Source organism: Nanorana parkeri, unplaced genomic scaffold (assembly GCF_000935625.1).
Source record: "Nanorana parkeri isolate BGI_ZX_2015 unplaced genomic scaffold, ASM93562v1 scaffold164, whole genome shotgun sequence".
Taxonomy (NCBI): Eukaryota; Metazoa; Chordata; class Amphibia; order Anura; family Dicroglossidae; genus Nanorana; species Nanorana parkeri.
In genome coordinates this window covers 461,019-477,802 of record NW_017306432.1, presented here as the reverse complement: position 1 = coordinate 477,802, position 16,784 = coordinate 461,019, and the positions used below count along the sequence as shown (strand labels likewise).

At 41.2% G+C, this 16,784-nt stretch overlaps 1 protein-coding gene across 1 annotated transcript in view; it reads right to left on the bottom strand.

The window, feature by feature from the left end:
• PTPDC1 (protein tyrosine phosphatase domain containing 1) overlaps positions 1-15,529 on the bottom strand; it is a 47,504-nt gene extending 31,975 nt beyond the window's left edge. Inside the window, exons 1-4 of the mRNA XM_018554548.1 lie at positions 15,276-15,529; positions 6,320-6,491; positions 5,627-5,707; positions 3,325-3,443 (exon numbers count right to left, since the gene is read on the bottom strand). Coding sequence (XP_018410050.1) covers positions 3,325-3,443; positions 5,627-5,707; positions 6,320-6,491; positions 15,276-15,486 — 583 coding nt within the window. The 5' untranslated portion in view covers positions 15,487-15,529. The remainder of the gene's footprint in view (positions 1-3,324; positions 3,444-5,626; positions 5,708-6,319; positions 6,492-15,275) is intronic.
• Positions 15,530-16,784: the final 1,255 nt, after the last annotated feature.

The window sequence follows — 16,784 nt, the reverse complement described above, 5'->3', positions numbered from 1 at the left end:
GGGCGGCCCCTTCTTCGGGACGCAGAAGCGATCTGGCGACAGGTAAGTCGCCAGGATCGCTTCTGTTGTAAAGCCGACAGTCGGCTCTACAAGTTTAAACAGAGTCCCGGCGGCAAAAGTCGCCGGGAGTCTGTTTAAACAGCCCCAATGCTGGCGACGTACACTGTACGTCGTCAGTCACGAAGGGGTTAATCATATAATCAATGGGTGCTATAATCAATCCACATTTCAGCAGTGTACAATTTAAGGAGTTGGACATTCCCAGTTTCCTAAATGTTCTCTGTTGATGGTTAAAAAAAAAGGTTAAATCTATTGGATTAAGTCATATTTCTGCTTCCTGATTCTGCAAGTTTAACAAGAAGCGTAAACACTCCCTAATATGAAATCAGTTTGTGGACCCCTGGCCATCACATCTACATGGAATTGTTGCACAGCTCATTCCAAACTCATGGTCAGTAATATGGTGTCCGCTCTTTGGCCCCGTTTACACAGGGGCTGTCCATTCCAATCAGCAGGGAAACCGTGCACTGGATATGGAGCAGTATGGAACTCTCGTGACATCGGTGTCATCTTGCGATGGAGGAAAAAACTGAGCTGTATGGACCCATTTGAGGTCTATGCCCAGTAGGATATAAGTGGACAAGTGTCAGTTTATATCTGATGGGAAGCAGATATATGCAGCAGATATTATCTGATGGGAAGCAGAACAGGCGGATCTGATGAGAAAAAACGAGAAGAAGACGCTGTCTGTTTTACTTGTTTTGCATGTCTTGTGGGGATACTTCCCAGTGGACTTAAGGACGGCAGCCTATCCTCCAACGGTTGGCGATGAAGAATCTCTGAGCTGGGGTCAGCTGAGCGTTGTGGTGTGCATTTTTTTGGATGTGATAAGAAGCCCAATGCAACTCTATGAGCAGCCAGATTTAAAGGGACGTGCATCGGTTTGCATCCAATGGGTGTGTCTGGATGCAATTGGATGCACGTTCCTTTACATCTGGCTGCCCACAGAGTTTCATTGGGCTTCCCATTAGATCCACCTGAAACAATGACCGGTGGATCTGATCAGACTGCCAATGTAAAAGGCGCCTTCAGGGAACACTTTCCATATGATGTTGGCACGTATAAGTAGAAATGTGTGCCTATTTGGTCAAAAGAGCATTTGAGAGATTAAGTACTGATTGGCTGCAGTCACTTTTTTGCTCAGATTTTTCGGATCAGCTTCCTAAACAACAATCAATTTAAAAATGAACTTTTGCCGAACAGGTAGGGTCCCAACAGGGCCTCACACTGGTCGATTTCCAAAATTCCATCAGTGTATGCCAGCTTAAAGCTCAACCTGCTGAATAAAATGATTTTTAGCCCTGACTACTATCATTCAAAATAGAAATGATGGATACAACCACTAGACATTCCATTTAAATATAAGTCTGCCAATTGTCCATATGTGTGCATGGGGTACATAGAGGGTCTTTTAAGTTTGCCTTGCGTTTTTTGTTTGTTTATTAGATTTTATTATTTGGTATTCAAGAGAAACCACAGAATGTGAAAGCTGAAAAGAACGTATGTATAGTGAAATATGGTGCATCAAAAATGGTACATACTTTTGATGTACTATATTAACTTTTGGGTAGTAAAACTCTGACAAAGGATTTACTTTTTCCCCAATCTATCCAAAACGAAAAAGTTTTGTTTCTAAATACACTTTAGTGAACTTTTAAAGTGTATGTAAACTCTACTAAAACAATTAAAACATCTCTTATTTTCTCCATGTTGGTTTGTTAAATATACGATAGAAAATATTTAGTTATATCTGTTATATACGTATGTAGAGTGGAACGCTTGTGTTTGCGAACAATTCGGTTCTCGAACAGGAATTTCGTAAATATTTTGCCTCCGTTCGCGAACTCTGCATCGGGTGACAAACACGACCGCGGCCATCTTCCCCGCTCTGACACGTGGTCGTGGCTTCCTCTAGTTGAGATTGCGGTCGCAGACAGAGCTGAGCACACTTGCTTTTTTGTGTGCTTTTTATCACAGTACTGTACAGTATTACAGTATGCAATCCAGCATGGCTCCCAAGAAAGTGCAGAGCAACCATGGTGGGAGAAGGAAAGTGCAGAGCGGTAATGAAGGTGACAAGAATGTGCAGAGTGTTAATGAAGGTGACAAAAACGTGCAAAGCGGTAATGAAGGTAACCAGAAAGTGCGAGCAAGCATGGTCGTAAAAAGAAAGTGCAGAGCAATAATGAAGGTAACAAGAAAGTGCAGAGCAAGAATGGTAAGAAGGTTTTGAAGAAAATAACCATTGAATTGAAAAAGGTAATTGTAGAAAAGCATGATCGAGGTTAGTGTTCACTCTCTTCATACTGTACTGTATTGTACTTTATTTCATATTTTTGTGGTTACATTTTTTTTTACATATGGTTCAGAACGGATTAACCTCATTTACATTGAACCCTACGGAAAAATGTTATTCTGTTCGCGACCAAAATGGGTTTGCGACCACGTTCATAGGGGTCAGAACGGATTAACCTTATTTACATTGAACCTTATGGGGAAATTTTATTCGGTTCGCGACCAGAATCGTGGAACCAATTAAGTTCGTGAACCGAGGTACCACTGTATATATTTTATATATGACATATCTGGGGTTTAGATACACTTTGAGCCTCATTTATAAAACATCCGCCTAGTGTATAGCCAAGCAGATGCCATTCGTACGAACTAGTGGCACTGTCATGTATAGGAAATCCATATATTCATCTAGGGCAGTGTTCCCCAACCCCAACCTACCGGTCTGCGGATCAAATGGTACCGGGCCGCACAGTCTCAGTGCGGTCCGGTCCTGCAATATATTAAATCAAAACAATCTAAAATATAAACAATCAACGTCCCCCCCTCAGCGGGCCACGGTAAAATTATTAAACGTTGACCGGTCCGCTGCGATAAAAAGGTTGGGGAGCACTGATCTAGGGCACTAGTGCCATGCAAACAGCATCGGCCCAGCTACACATCGGGCAGACGTTTTGTAAATGAAGCCCTTAAACTTCAATGCACTCTATGATTTCAATCCTTAAGAAAAAATAAATGAAGCAAAGCGAGAACTAGTGTTTGTACACTGTCAATATAGCAGCAAGATCGGTATTGTTTAAAAAGTCACAATGTTTTCGAACATCTGCGACACCGCAGCGTGGCAGCGTACTTTCCAATTACACAAAGTAATGACTGTTGGATCTTACACAACAGCCCCTCAGCCCAGTGCCCAGCGGCACAAATTGATGCTGTTTTATGATTAATGAGAACGAACAGCAGGATAGGACTTACTTTCAGCTTCCATAAAGGCCTCTGGAAGATACGTGAACCCACTTTCTTGCTCTAAAGGATTCCCGCAGCTTGCATGCTCCCCAGGACGCTGCAGGTTAATGACTGTTTTTATTCCACAGCTTCAGAAAAAGAGGTAAATAAGAAAGTATTTAATATCCAGGTCTCTATACTTTCCTTATAGACTAATCTATTAAATGAATATGTGTCAAAACAATTAAACTGTGAAAATGATGTATTGTGTTTTTATATCTCCCCACAGACAATGCACATGAAAAGTGAAACTCCAGGATTAAAGTGGAACAACCGTTTTCTTTTTTTACCAACCTGCCATCCCCTGCTTTCTCCAAAGCGATATATTTTTCACTATTTCATTTTTTAAATTGGTGTTGCACTTCAAAAATAACCCTTTCCTCCTTAACACATTACTACCCCAGCAGCATCTACTCACTTTTCTATCCATTCTGATTGGCAAGCAGGAGCTATATGAATTATCTGGCACTTATGAGTATGGGTGAGCATCCTGTCTTCTCTTATGTGATAGTGCTAGTGTTTCTGGGTTGGCCCAGTATTGTCACATAGGAGTGAGGAAGGAGTCCATAGCGCTGTGTAAATTCTGACATGTCAGATTGGAGCTTACACAAGGTTTTCTTTTCCCAGTCCCACTGGCTCAATGAAGTAGGCATGGCAGTGAGGAAAGGTAAGTATAGGCTGTTGGGAAGCGAAGGTGTTAAATAAACCTTTTACTTTGCCTTGCATGAGCAAAGTTGGAAGGGCCACTTAAAATATATACTGTATATATTTATATATATGTATATATTAGAGGTGCACCGAAATGGAAATTTCAAAACCGAAATAAAAAAAATTGTCAGGCCGAAACCGAAAATGTTTTTTATTTACATTTTTTCAATTTTATTTTCATTTATTTTTTTAATAAACTTTTTCTTTTTTATATTTATTTTTATTTATTATTTCATTTTTTATTCAATATTTTTATTTTTTACTTTACTTTTAGAGGCTTCGGGGGAAATATTAGGGGTCTAAACAGACCCCTGGTATTTCACTTTTAAAATAGAAAAAGAGATTGAGGACAAAAAGTCCTGAATCTCTTTTTCTGCAGCCCCAGTTATCAATGGACAGGAATCCTCTATAATGAGTGTTTCTGTTCATTGATAACATGAAGACAGAGTATGTTTACTATAACCACAACTATGAATGAACAGGAGGTGATGCAGATCACTTCCCATTCATTCATAATTGAGGTTATAGTAAACATACCATATCCTTAATTATCTACAAACACTCAGTGATCACTGATTGCTGAGTGTTTGTACCCGCTCTCCTTCCTGACAGCTGTCACAGGAGGCTGAGCGAGCAGAGCGGAGAGGAGAGCTCAGCCTCCTGTGACAGCGCGGGCTGCCTCCGCCCCCACACCGCTCTGCCTGACTGTGATAGGAGGCTGAGCAGTGTGGGAGGAGAGACGCCGGCCGCTCTCAGCGCTCTCCTCCCGCAGTGCTCGGCCGGCTATCACACTTTCTCTCCTCCCTGCTGGGACACAGAGCAGCGCCCAGCGGCGAGTAAAGAAAGCAGGGATGCGCTGATGTATCGGCACAAAAATGGCACTTTCGTCTCTTAGCCAAAAGTGCCATTATTTTCGTCCGATATGTTTCGGCGGCCGATATTATATATTGCAAGAATTCTCCTTTCTGTCTGAAGGCAATTTCTCTACAGAAAAATGATTAATTTCATATTGTGTAGAGATTCATAAACGTTACGTACATTTGTTTTATTGGAATGTTAATCTTTACTAGCCAGTAGGGCCTCTTACATGTCCCTTTCTGATTTAGTTTGACTTTTACTTTCTGAGCCTGGACTGACTGCCTCATTGGCCTGGAAGTTAATTTAATGGAAAGCTACAGTGATTAAAATGCCAACAGGTTTCGGAGTTTAATAAGACCCTCTTTATCAGGGCTAGAAGACTGAAAAATGTCATAAGCACACTTGTCTGATCAATGGGTGTTTCCATAATGGATAAGTAGGCAATATACAGTAGTTTATACAGAGCGAGATTAGGAGAGACCCTTGTCCTATACACATGGTTATCATAGAGCTAGAGATGGATGCAGCAGTTCTAATGCGCACTTTTGGTTTTAAACTCAATTTGCTTGAGCAGCTTTGCCTTCAAATGCAAAAGGCAGTCTTTGACAACAACACTTGAGACCCCCGCTAAATTAGTAAAACACCAAAACTGAAAAGTCAGCAAACAGAGCTGCTATTCAATTCTTTTATTAGAGAACCTCTTTACCTCTGGAACTGCTCGATAATATTATATTTCTCAATAATTTCTGTTGAGGGTCTCGCCATTGCAAGTATGTTATCTGTAATCCTGAAACAAAAAGCAATATACAAATAAACTTTAGCAAAATCAGCTCTTAACTTGCAGTTCTTGTTCTATGTCTATATAAATACTAATTAATAATTAGTGTAGTTCAACTTTCCTGTGTGATAGCTGAAAGGCACCTACAGGAGGATTTGTACCAAAGGAATCACTCCCCTGCATCCCTGCAGATACCGTAGGTTTGTCCTCCACCCCCAATCTTTTGCAAACATGATTTATTAGCAAGGATCCCAAGAAAAATCTCCTTTAACCAACAATGCAACTATAGGATGTTTGGCCTTCTTTCCCCTTAAAGCCAAATTAAGCCCTCTATATCTATTAATGTAATACAGACAGGCTGCTTGTACAGTAATCAATATGCCGCTGTTTTAGTTTGTTTAGTTGCCACATGTTGCTGCAAGGGTAAAATACTTGGGCTGGGAGCACCTTAGAGAGTCGGACCGCTGCTATCACACACAAGAAGCAGGCCGGGTCTCCAGCAGTCTGACACACCACCTGTATACTGCTCTAATCAACAGCAATCCATATATAATAAAGCCAGATCCTAATACAACTCCCCCTGCACTGAATATGAGTAGCATTAGTCAATAATGAACTTACCAGGAAGAATAAAGTCCCTTTATAGCTTGCTCCTCATCGCTCCATCTGGCCGGGTTTTCATATTTACAAGCGCGACCACCACACGTCATGGAACACTGCATGTGACCCGGGATGACATGCCTTAAGCGCTCTCCCACTTTGGTGTATTTTGAAGTTGGACGTCTGCCACTTCCTATAAGAATATTGCCATTTAATGATGTCAATATCGAAGCAAATGATTTGTCCATCTCAATATAATTGTTCTGCCACATAAAGCAAAAACACTTGAAATCCAATATGTCAATACATTTATCATAACCCAGAACAGAGGTCAATAAATCTGGGTCGCATTTTGTGGCTGCTGCATGTGTTTCAAATGAGTAACGTTCACAGGTTTTCTAAGAGGTCTAATTCAGCAAGGAGGTGAAGATGTAACGCTGGACATATCTTTGATGTGTTCTTTTGGGTCAGCACAATGCACCAATGAGGTACCAGCAACTAATACAGACTTATGTATGCATGGCCTTCTATGTAAGATTTTTTTTTACTTCACATTTAATCTCTTCAAAAGTGGGCATTCCTTCCTGCCAGGTGTGCTTCACCTAGCAGCGTATCTTTCTATCTTTGAAGAAAGGCTAATGTCCGGAAAACTACTTTGGGAGTTGGAAGTTTCTGAAACGATCTGAAGTATTTTATAGAACATTTAGATTCTACATGCAGATTCAGAGGTTCTTTATCGGGGTTGAGGGTATGACTGTTAGAGGTGTGGGTTTGCAATCCATTTTTGGGGTTCATATTTTGGGAGTGACCTGAGACTCAATTTTGTAGCATGCTATGTTGAGCATGCTATGTTGAGTCCTCAATCTCTTTTTCTGCAGCACCAGTTATAAATGAACAGGAATCCTCTATGCCGAGTGTTCCTGTTCATTCAAAACATGAGAACATAGTATGTTTACTATAACCACAATTATGAATGAACAGGAGGTGATGTAGATCTCTTCCCATTCATTCATAATTGAGGATATAGTAAACATACCATATCCTTAATTATTTAAAAACACTCGGCGATCACTGATCACTGAGTGTTTGTACCCACTCTCCTTCCTGACACGCTATCACAGGAGGCTGAGCGAGCAGTGAGGGAGGAGAGCTCAGCCTACTGTGGCAGCGCTGGCTGTCTCCACCCACACACCACTCTGCCGATCTGTGACAGGAGGCTGAGCGGTGTGGGAGGAGAGACGCCGGCCGCTCACACCGCTCTCCTCCCGCAGCGCTATGCCGCCTGTGACAGTTTCTCTCCTCCCCGCCGGGACACATAGCAGCGCCCGGCGGAGAGGAGAGAAAGCAGTGATGCGCCACTGTATCTGCCAGAAAATGGCACTTTCGGCATTATGCCAAAAGTGCAATTTTTGGCCGATATGTTTTGGCGGCCGATATATTGGTGCATCCCTAATCGGTACCATTCCCTCTGCTTTCAGAGTATGGTGTGGGTGGGCCTGAGGCTACAAGTGTTGTGTCATAAAATCAGAGCTCCGGTAAGTGTTATTACATACACAATTGGTCTTGAATCAGCATTAATTTAATTTTGCTCAGTATTTATTAGTGCTTCAATTGATATTTTCATCTATCCATCACATCCTTCTTCACTCACCTACACCCATTACTCTTTCATGAAATTGAGGTAGGGGTACTGCCCACTGCTTTAAAAGATGTTCAAACAGGTAAAAAGGCTAACCACTGGCCCAGTAGATGTGTAAATTAAAGCCTAACTGAAATTTTAGTTACATTTCAGCTAAATACATTTCAGATGCATCAAAACAAAAGGTTTGTAATGTCTTCAAGTTTATTTTCTTTAGAAAGCAGTCACATCCTGAGTAGAAAAGCCTGTTCTCTGCCAGCATGATGCAGAGAAGGACCCTTGCTCTCTGTGTGGAAGTAGTGGCCTCTCTGCTGAGTTCCAACATGTCCCCCTGCTGAATCAGACCTAGAGCTGACCAATCAGCAGGGAGCATGAGCCTTGCTGATTACAGAGCTATAGGTAGGACTCACCAATGGCGTGTTGGACCAATAAGGCCTGTGCATAACCTGTTCAAACTGGAGCTGACTGGTAATTAAAAGGCTTCAAGAAAGCTGTTCAAAGCTTGCCAAAAGCTTTTCAATAGCGAGCTGTACACACTGCTCTTATACAAGGTGAAGCACAGAGATCATGGGTCTCAATAGCTACTGCCCCTTTTCTATTCACTGTTTCCTTACATAACATTTTGCAGAGAATAAAGTGGCATTTCGCTTTACTTTATGTTACAAAGTAGATGTCACTTTTCTGCATGTAATATAAACAAAAACATTTGGGATTTTTTGTTTGCACTCTCAAAGAAAACTGACTTAATTTCTTTGCATGTGCTTTGATTTTCTTTTAAAGGGAACTCAGTGTCCATTTTCTGGTCAGACTGTGTAACAGATGCACGGCTTTAAATCACAAAAGCTAGCTTTCATGGAGAAATAAAACTCTGCCCACACATCAGGCACTTATGTGTGTTAACAAATAGCAAATGTCAGGACACAGTTTCTATTCACAATAGAAAATGATGGAGATTATAAAATGTGCAATGTTCTGAGCTGGATCTAACAGAAGTAAATCCCTGTCCTTCACAATCTGTAGCATTAAAGAAGATAATGCAGAATGAAATTGCAACTTACATCTATATAGCGGATGGATTTTTTTAACAGGATAAGTGGACTTTAAAACAAAGTGCACTTATCTTTTTTGCTCCCCATCCTCGGCCTAAACAATCCCACCCTCCCCCTCTGCAGATCCGTAATTACGAGATTGGACAGGCAGAGTTCCGCCATTGTTTATATCCAGCACTGCAATGCTCCCTCTGCTGGCTGCACCTGCACATTGAAGCCCCATAGACTTTCATGGGGCCGTTTCCCAGCTAAGAGATGACACAGACAGGAGGGGGACACTTGCGGCGCTGTATGACCCAAACAGCAGAGCTGTGGGCCTCAGATCTTGGTAAGTATAGATCTGCAGAGGATGAGGGTGGGATCCTTTAGGTCAGGGAGAAGGGGATAATAAGTGCATTTTGTCAATTGTGCACCTATTCTTTAAATAACTTCAGGTGTATAACATAAAGCCTAAAAAAATACATACAAAGCAACTGCTTAGCATGCACAGTCTGGTGTAACAATCAATCATAATTTATTTAAAAAAAAACATAAAGATGGATATAGTATATACAGAGCCGCTTGGCAGAAACAAGGCTGCCCGTTAATACAAACTGCTATGCAAGGCCTTGTACAAAAGGACATTGGTGTTGATTTACTAAAGGCAAAAAGGCTGTGCACTTTGCAATGGTCTTTGCACTTTGCAGGGGAAGTTTCTCTTAGCTTAGTAAATGTGGTGGAACTTCACTTTGCAAAGAACACCCAATCACGTTCAAGGAAAATAAACAAAAACAGCATTCTTTTTTACCATGATTGGCTGATGGAAGTCAGCAAAGCCTCCCCTCATTCACTAAACTAAGGGCAAACTTCCCCTGCTAAGTACAAATGATCTTGCAAAGTGAACAGTCTATTTACCTCTATTAAATCAACCCCATTTGTGTCATCTTAGCTTCTACATGCTCATCTTACAGCATCAGATGAAGAAAGCACTAACAGGAAACACTTATAGATTTTTCATTTCAAGCAGCTTTCTTGAACCTCTTAAAACATTCTAGTGCTCCAATCTGTGATTGTTGAAAAGCATTACAGCCCAATTAAAGTCTTCCTTTTTTTTACATGTTATGCAGTCAGTCAGTAAAAAGCAGTGCTGTTGATTGGTGCACTGTACAGGAGGTCTATTAGTCCTATGGTAACCCAGCCCGATACTCTTTGTGTGGGAGCAACGGTTCAGTTTGGTTCTCCAATGTCCTGCTCGCATAGGGCAGCTTCATACAGTTTTAATTACCACAACATTAAAAAAAAAAAACATTTTTTATTTTTTTTTGCTATACAGCTTGACTGGGTAACAAGCATAAAAAAAGCTACGTTTTAATTGGGATTTATAGTAAATCTTAACTGAGAGAGAAGTGGATGCTGCAGTTGCTGAGCTCTCCAGATGAAAGTGCCTGGCTATCTCCAGCTTAAATACATTTTGAGTAACTAACCATCAAACCCAAACTGGAGTTAAAAGGTACTTCAGGGCTTCAAGAAGGTTGCTTAAGGCTTGTTAAATGCTTTGTAAATGCCTGCTGAATTTAATGTGCTCCAAACTAGTATATACTAGCCGAGATAGACAATGTCCAAGTGTATAAGGATATTAGGATCAATGGTGCACACATTTTTGTGAAGTAGCTGCCTTGTGTTTAGTCTAGTTAGAGTTTCTCTTCACTATGGACCTGCATTATATCTACAGCCTCTTTAGAGCCAGGGCTTCATATTTTCCTTTACATATCTGCCACATCTAACCACATACCAACCCAAGTGGATCAGACACAGTTCTCTGACATCCTTCTGTCACATTTGTGGTCTTTTCAGCTTAGTTCTGATCTCCCTATGGCAGGCTTCTGATGACAGAAGGAGAGGGGGGAGTAATATAAGGTCTAGGGATGTCCAGATACCAGTTCAGATACCAGTGCCAATACTTGGCATTTTCACGAGAACTATCAGGGTTGCATCGGTTGCAGATGGGACCTGGCTCTTGTGCTCCACCACTGTCCTGAAATCATTAGTCTGTATTGTTTTAGAAAAACTGTCACATGACAATAAACAAAAATGTATCAATACTTGTATCTGTGAGTACTTGGGCAAGTATCAGTACTTGTACTTGAAAAAAAGGTAAAAATGGTAGTTTTAATGTATGAAAAAATCATACATTAAAACTAGTGATGCACCGATACCAAGTACCATACTCAGTACAAGTACAAGTACAGATACTTTTCCAGCTCCAAGACTAAACTAGAGAAAAATTCAAAAGTTAGGAGGCAGCTGTCATTTGTAAGGAACATATGGAGCTCATGGGATTTGTACATCCCTGTTTTAATGTATGATTTTGTTTTTATAAACCTATATAAAGGGATGCACTGATCCTTGCCCAAGTACTCACAGATACAAGTACTGATACATTTTTGTTTATTGTCATGTGACAGTTTTTCTAAAACAATACAGACTAATGATTTCAGAACAGTGGTGGAGCGCCAGAGCCAGGCCCCAGCTGCAACCGCTGCAACCCTGGTAGTTCTCATGAAAATGTGAAGTATCGGCACTGGTATCTGAAAAGTATCGGTGCATCCCTAATTAAAACAGGGGTGCACAAATCCCAGGAGCTCCGTATACTCCTTAAGAATGACAGCTACCTCATAACTTTTGAATTTTTCTCTAGTCTAGTACTGGAGCTGGAAATGTATCTGTACATGTACCGAGTACAGTACTTGGTATCTGAACATCCTTAATAAGGTCCCATGAGGGTTTCTACATTATCCATCTTGTCCTGTGAAGATGCAATGCAAAAGGACAGCCAATATGTCTGATCATGGCCATAGGATGGGCTATCACATAAAATATGAGCATAAGCTGTGAACTACAAGCTTATCTTTACGTATTGATGGGTAAAAGGTCAATCCTTAACAGCAACTGATAATCTAACCTCAATGTGTACATTGCATCAGACAACCAGTAGAGGTTCCTTTCCTCACATCACTCTCATAAACAACAAAGAAACACTGGTGCTCATTCAAAGCTGAACATCTGCACATGGACATACCTGTCTTCATGTGCAATGGGGTTCAGACCAATCTGGGATCAAAATTCTTGTACCCAAAGAGCAGAGAAGTTTAAATAGCCAACCCACCCAAAAATTACTTTTCAGTTTTTCGGAGAGTACAACCCCCTGGCAGTTTCTCGTATTTTTGAGGGATCCTTTTGGGGAGATCTCTGCACTGGAATCCCTGAGTCTGCTTAACACCTGTGGTCATATAAGGGGTTTCTGTTCTCTCGGTTGGATGATCTTTTTCTTTTATGTTATAGAGAATGGAAGAGGAGGTGTACATTTAAACAATATCTTTATTTTTAATTAGAACAGAATCCTTCTATGCCCTTTAAAGATGCATTCCAGCCAAAAAGCCAAATACACAAATGAAGCACAGACAGTGCCTATAAAAATCCTTGAAAAACCTCCTTGAAAGTACAGTAATACCTCGTTTTACGAACGCTCTGTTTTCGTGAACAATTTCGGTTCGCGTACAGAAAGTTAGGCAATAGTTTGCTTTTATTCACAAACTCCACATTGGGTGACGAACACAACTGCGGCCATTTTCCCCACTCTGACAGGTAGTCATGTCTTCCTCTAGTCGAGATTGCGGTCGCAGACAGACCTGTGCACACTTGCTGTGAAGCTTTTTTATGTGCTTTACAGTATACTGTACAGTATTATGTATTACATTGAACCTTATGGGGAAATTTGATTCGGTTTGCGACCAATTCGGTTCGCGACCAGAATCCTGGAACAAATTTGAGACCAGAATCATGGAACGAAGTTCGTGAACCGAGGTACCACTGTATAGAAATATAACTGTCATAGAAGAGTGAATGGCAGTTGATTTAGTCAAAGGAAATATACTCATTTACGTCAATGTAATGCATACTGTGTCTCTGCAAAGTGATTTAAATTAATTAAAAAGAAAAAAAACACATAATAACTGGATAGATCTCTGTTGGCTTTGCACAACCGGACCGTGCAATTGTTCTCCATTTATCTTTGTAAAAATGTTATGTTGCAAAGGGATCATGAGTGAACAGCCTTTTTTCAAGTCCAGGCACAGATTCCCTATTGCATTCAGATCAAGATTCTGACTTTGCTCTTGGACCATAATATTGCTGTTTTAAGCCATTCTCGTGTAGTTTTGGCTTTATGCTTGGGATCATCGACTTGCTTACAGAGAATTGTTCTAGGCTTAGGTTTCTTGCAGACTTTAGGTTTCCTTCATGAATGCCTTGTATTTTGTTGTATTCATTCTACTATCTACCCTCCCAAGCCCAGGGTCAGCTGCAGAGGAGTTTGCATGTTCTCCCTGTGCTTGCGTGGGGTTTCCACCAGGTACTCCTGTTTCCTCCCCCACACTCCAAAGACATGCTGGTAGGTTAATTGGCTCCTGTCTGAATTGGCCTTTGTATGAATGCATGTGAGATAGGGACTTTAGATTGTAAGCTCCTTGAGGGCTGGGACTGATGTGAATGTGTACTGTGTAAAGTGCTGTATAAATTGTGGGCGCTATATAAATACCTGTAATAATAATAATAACAACTGTACTCCAAGGGATATTCAGTGACTTGAAAATGTTCTTGTATCTATCTCCTGACTGTGCTTTCTAATCACCTTTTCATGGTGTTCGGAATGGTCTTTTGCCCTGCGGTATGCCATGATACTGACTTAGTAGAGGTTAGATCTTTTACTCTACTACACAGAGTTCTCTGTGCTTAAATCAGCAGAGAGAGCTCCAGGATTGCAGGAGAGTCGGTCATTTGATTTTGACAGGTCACATGACTGTGCCTCTCTCCTCCTGGCCTTTTTTACTCTACCTTCATTCCCTTTGTTCCATCAGCTTTGGACTTCAAAAGCCAGTAAAGCGTAATGCACATTTCTAAAGTACACTGCTCTGACTTATAAACATACAGGGAGGAATTGATCAAAACTGGAGCAGACAGCCACTGGAGCAGTTGCCCATGGCAACTAATCAGCACCTCTCTTCAGTTTGCTCAGTTGGGATCTGAAAATGAAACAGAGAAGCTGATTGGCTGCAGTGCAAATCTGCGCCAGATTTTGATAAATTCCCTTCACAGTGTTTTTTACATTTTTTGAAAGTATGGCCGTAGTATGCCCATACCTCTGCTTTTTAAATGTACCCTCAGATTTGAATTCTGATATACAGGGGACTGTGGACAGATAGTATAAAAAAGAAAGTATTTCAGGCAGTAATATTATCAGTATTATAAACTACATTTGATGATTTTTCTTTAAAGTTTTATCACTGGCGAAAGCTGGCCTTTTAAGGCAACATAACATCAGTTATGTGGTCACTGTGGTTGGTTGTCAAAGTGGTGACATTATCGGAAAGCTCCTTCTACAGGCTCTCAATCCTTACTATTTTTTTCACATAATGCATGGCGTTCTGTGACTGGAGGAGGGGAGATTAATTCTCATACCCATCCCTCCTCTCCCCTTATCCATTCACACAACACCTTACATTATGTGATCAAATACAAGGCTTTTTTTTGAATGGATGAGGGGAGAGGTGGGGCAGGTATGAGACTGAATCTCCCTTCATCCATTCACAGAGCGCCTTGAATTCTGCAAAAAAAATGTTAACACTTTTTGTGAATGGATTAGGAGATAGTAGGGGGCGTGCATATGATTGGAGCACTGTTGCAGCCGCAGCTCTCATCCCTGCAGCACCAAAAATACAGCGCTCTGTATGATTTATATAGTAAGCAGCAATCATCTGCACAATCATAGTATGATTTATATAGTAAGCAGCAATCATCTGCTCAATCATAGTATGATTTATATAGTAAGCAGCAATCATCTGCACAATCATAGTATGATTTATATAGTAAGCGGCAATCATCTGCTCCATCATAGTATGATCTATATAGTAAGCAGCAATCATCTGCACAATCATAGTATGAGTTTTATAGTAAGTAGCAATCATCTGCTCAATCATAGTATGATCTATATAGTAAGCAGCAATCATCTGCCCCTACTATACCTATTATTAGCAGTAACTTACTTAAGTTGTTCAACAATCCAACATTTTCCCAAAGTTCAACAATAAGTTGCAATAACATTGATAGACGAATAATTTTAAAAAAAAACACAATACAGGAGAATACAGAACACCAGTGACGTATTTGTTTTATATAAGGCAACGCACACCACATAAAAAGGATTACTCACTGGTCTAGTCTCAAAAGAAATCCAGAAATGTAAAAACTTAACTCTTTATCTGCAGGATGTTGGCACTCACATCTCCAGTGCTAACACAAGACATGGCCACCATGACTCTGTGACTGGACGATGACAGGACCTCGATGGCTGAGTTGCGCCTTTTCTGGAGATGGATGACAGCGGAGGTAGTGGACCATCTGCGGCCATGGAGGACGTTGCTGACGATGTTCACAGTGGAGAGCCTGTGGGGCGACCCCTGCATGGTAGAAAGCCAGCTGCCAGCTGTGCAATGACCTATCCCTCTAAGTGCCAGAGACTGCACAACTTGGGGAGAAATGTGTGTGGTTGAATTTATAGCATCTCACTGCACTTCCTGATAGGCTGGGAGGTTTCTATAGTAACTATCAGCTTGACTCGCTGATGTTACTCAAGGAGCTGTAACGCACCTATGCAACCCAGTTTAATGAGAATAAACTCTAAGGAGAGTTTGTTTCAAGTGTTGCAGAGTTTGTGTATGCTACATCATTTATTAATATAGATACATGAAATAAAAGGCACAAATATGTGTGTAATGTAATATCACGAGTTATTAAAGGAGTTGTAAAGTCCCAGTATACCCTATCCTTTTATAACATCAGCATTGTAATAGGAATACATACTAGAGTTGTTTTTGATAATAATAGAATTAAAGCTTACTTGATAAAATCCCTTTTATGTAGTGAGTGCTGCCTTGCGTCTGCCCATCACTTTCATCAACTTCCTGAATTCCCAGTGTGCTTTGCATCTCTTTCCCTTTTGCTTGATGTGATGCAATTTCAATCTGTCAAGATTACATAGCCCATAATTAGGGATGCACCGAAATTTCGGCCGCCGAAACATAACGGCCGAAAATGGCACTTTTGGCAAAATGCCGAAAGTGCCATATTTCAGCCGAAATTGCGGTGCATGGCTGGTTTCTCTCCTCCCCGCTAGGCGCTGCTCTGTGTCCCCTCTGACACAACGCAGCATCCAGCGGGGAGTAAAGAAATTGTCACAGAAGGCCAAGCAGTGCAGGGGACCGCCCCGCTCTGCCTCCTGTGACAGATCAGGAGAGCGGTGTGGGGACAGCTGTCAGAGGAGGCTGGGCCAGCGGTGTGGGGGAGGAGTCAGCTGTCACAGGAGACCAAGCTCTCCTCCCTGCACCGCTCGCTCAGCCTCCTGTGACAGCGAGTCAGGATGTAGAGCGGGTACAAGCAGTCAGTGATCAGCTGATTGATGACTGCTTGTAAATACTTGAGGACATAGTATGTTTACTGTGTCCTCAATTATGAATTAATAGGAAGTGATCTACATCACTTTCTGTTCATTCACGATTGTGGATATAGTACACATACTATCTCCACAAATTATGAATAAACAGGGGTACACACTCAGTATAGGGGATTCCTGTTCATCCCCTGTTCTGAACAGGGATGCAGAAAAAGAGATTGAGGGCTCTGTGTCCTCAATCTCTTTATCTATTTTAAAAGGGAAATATCAGGGGTCTTTTTAGACCCCCAATATTTCCCTGAAGCCCCAAAC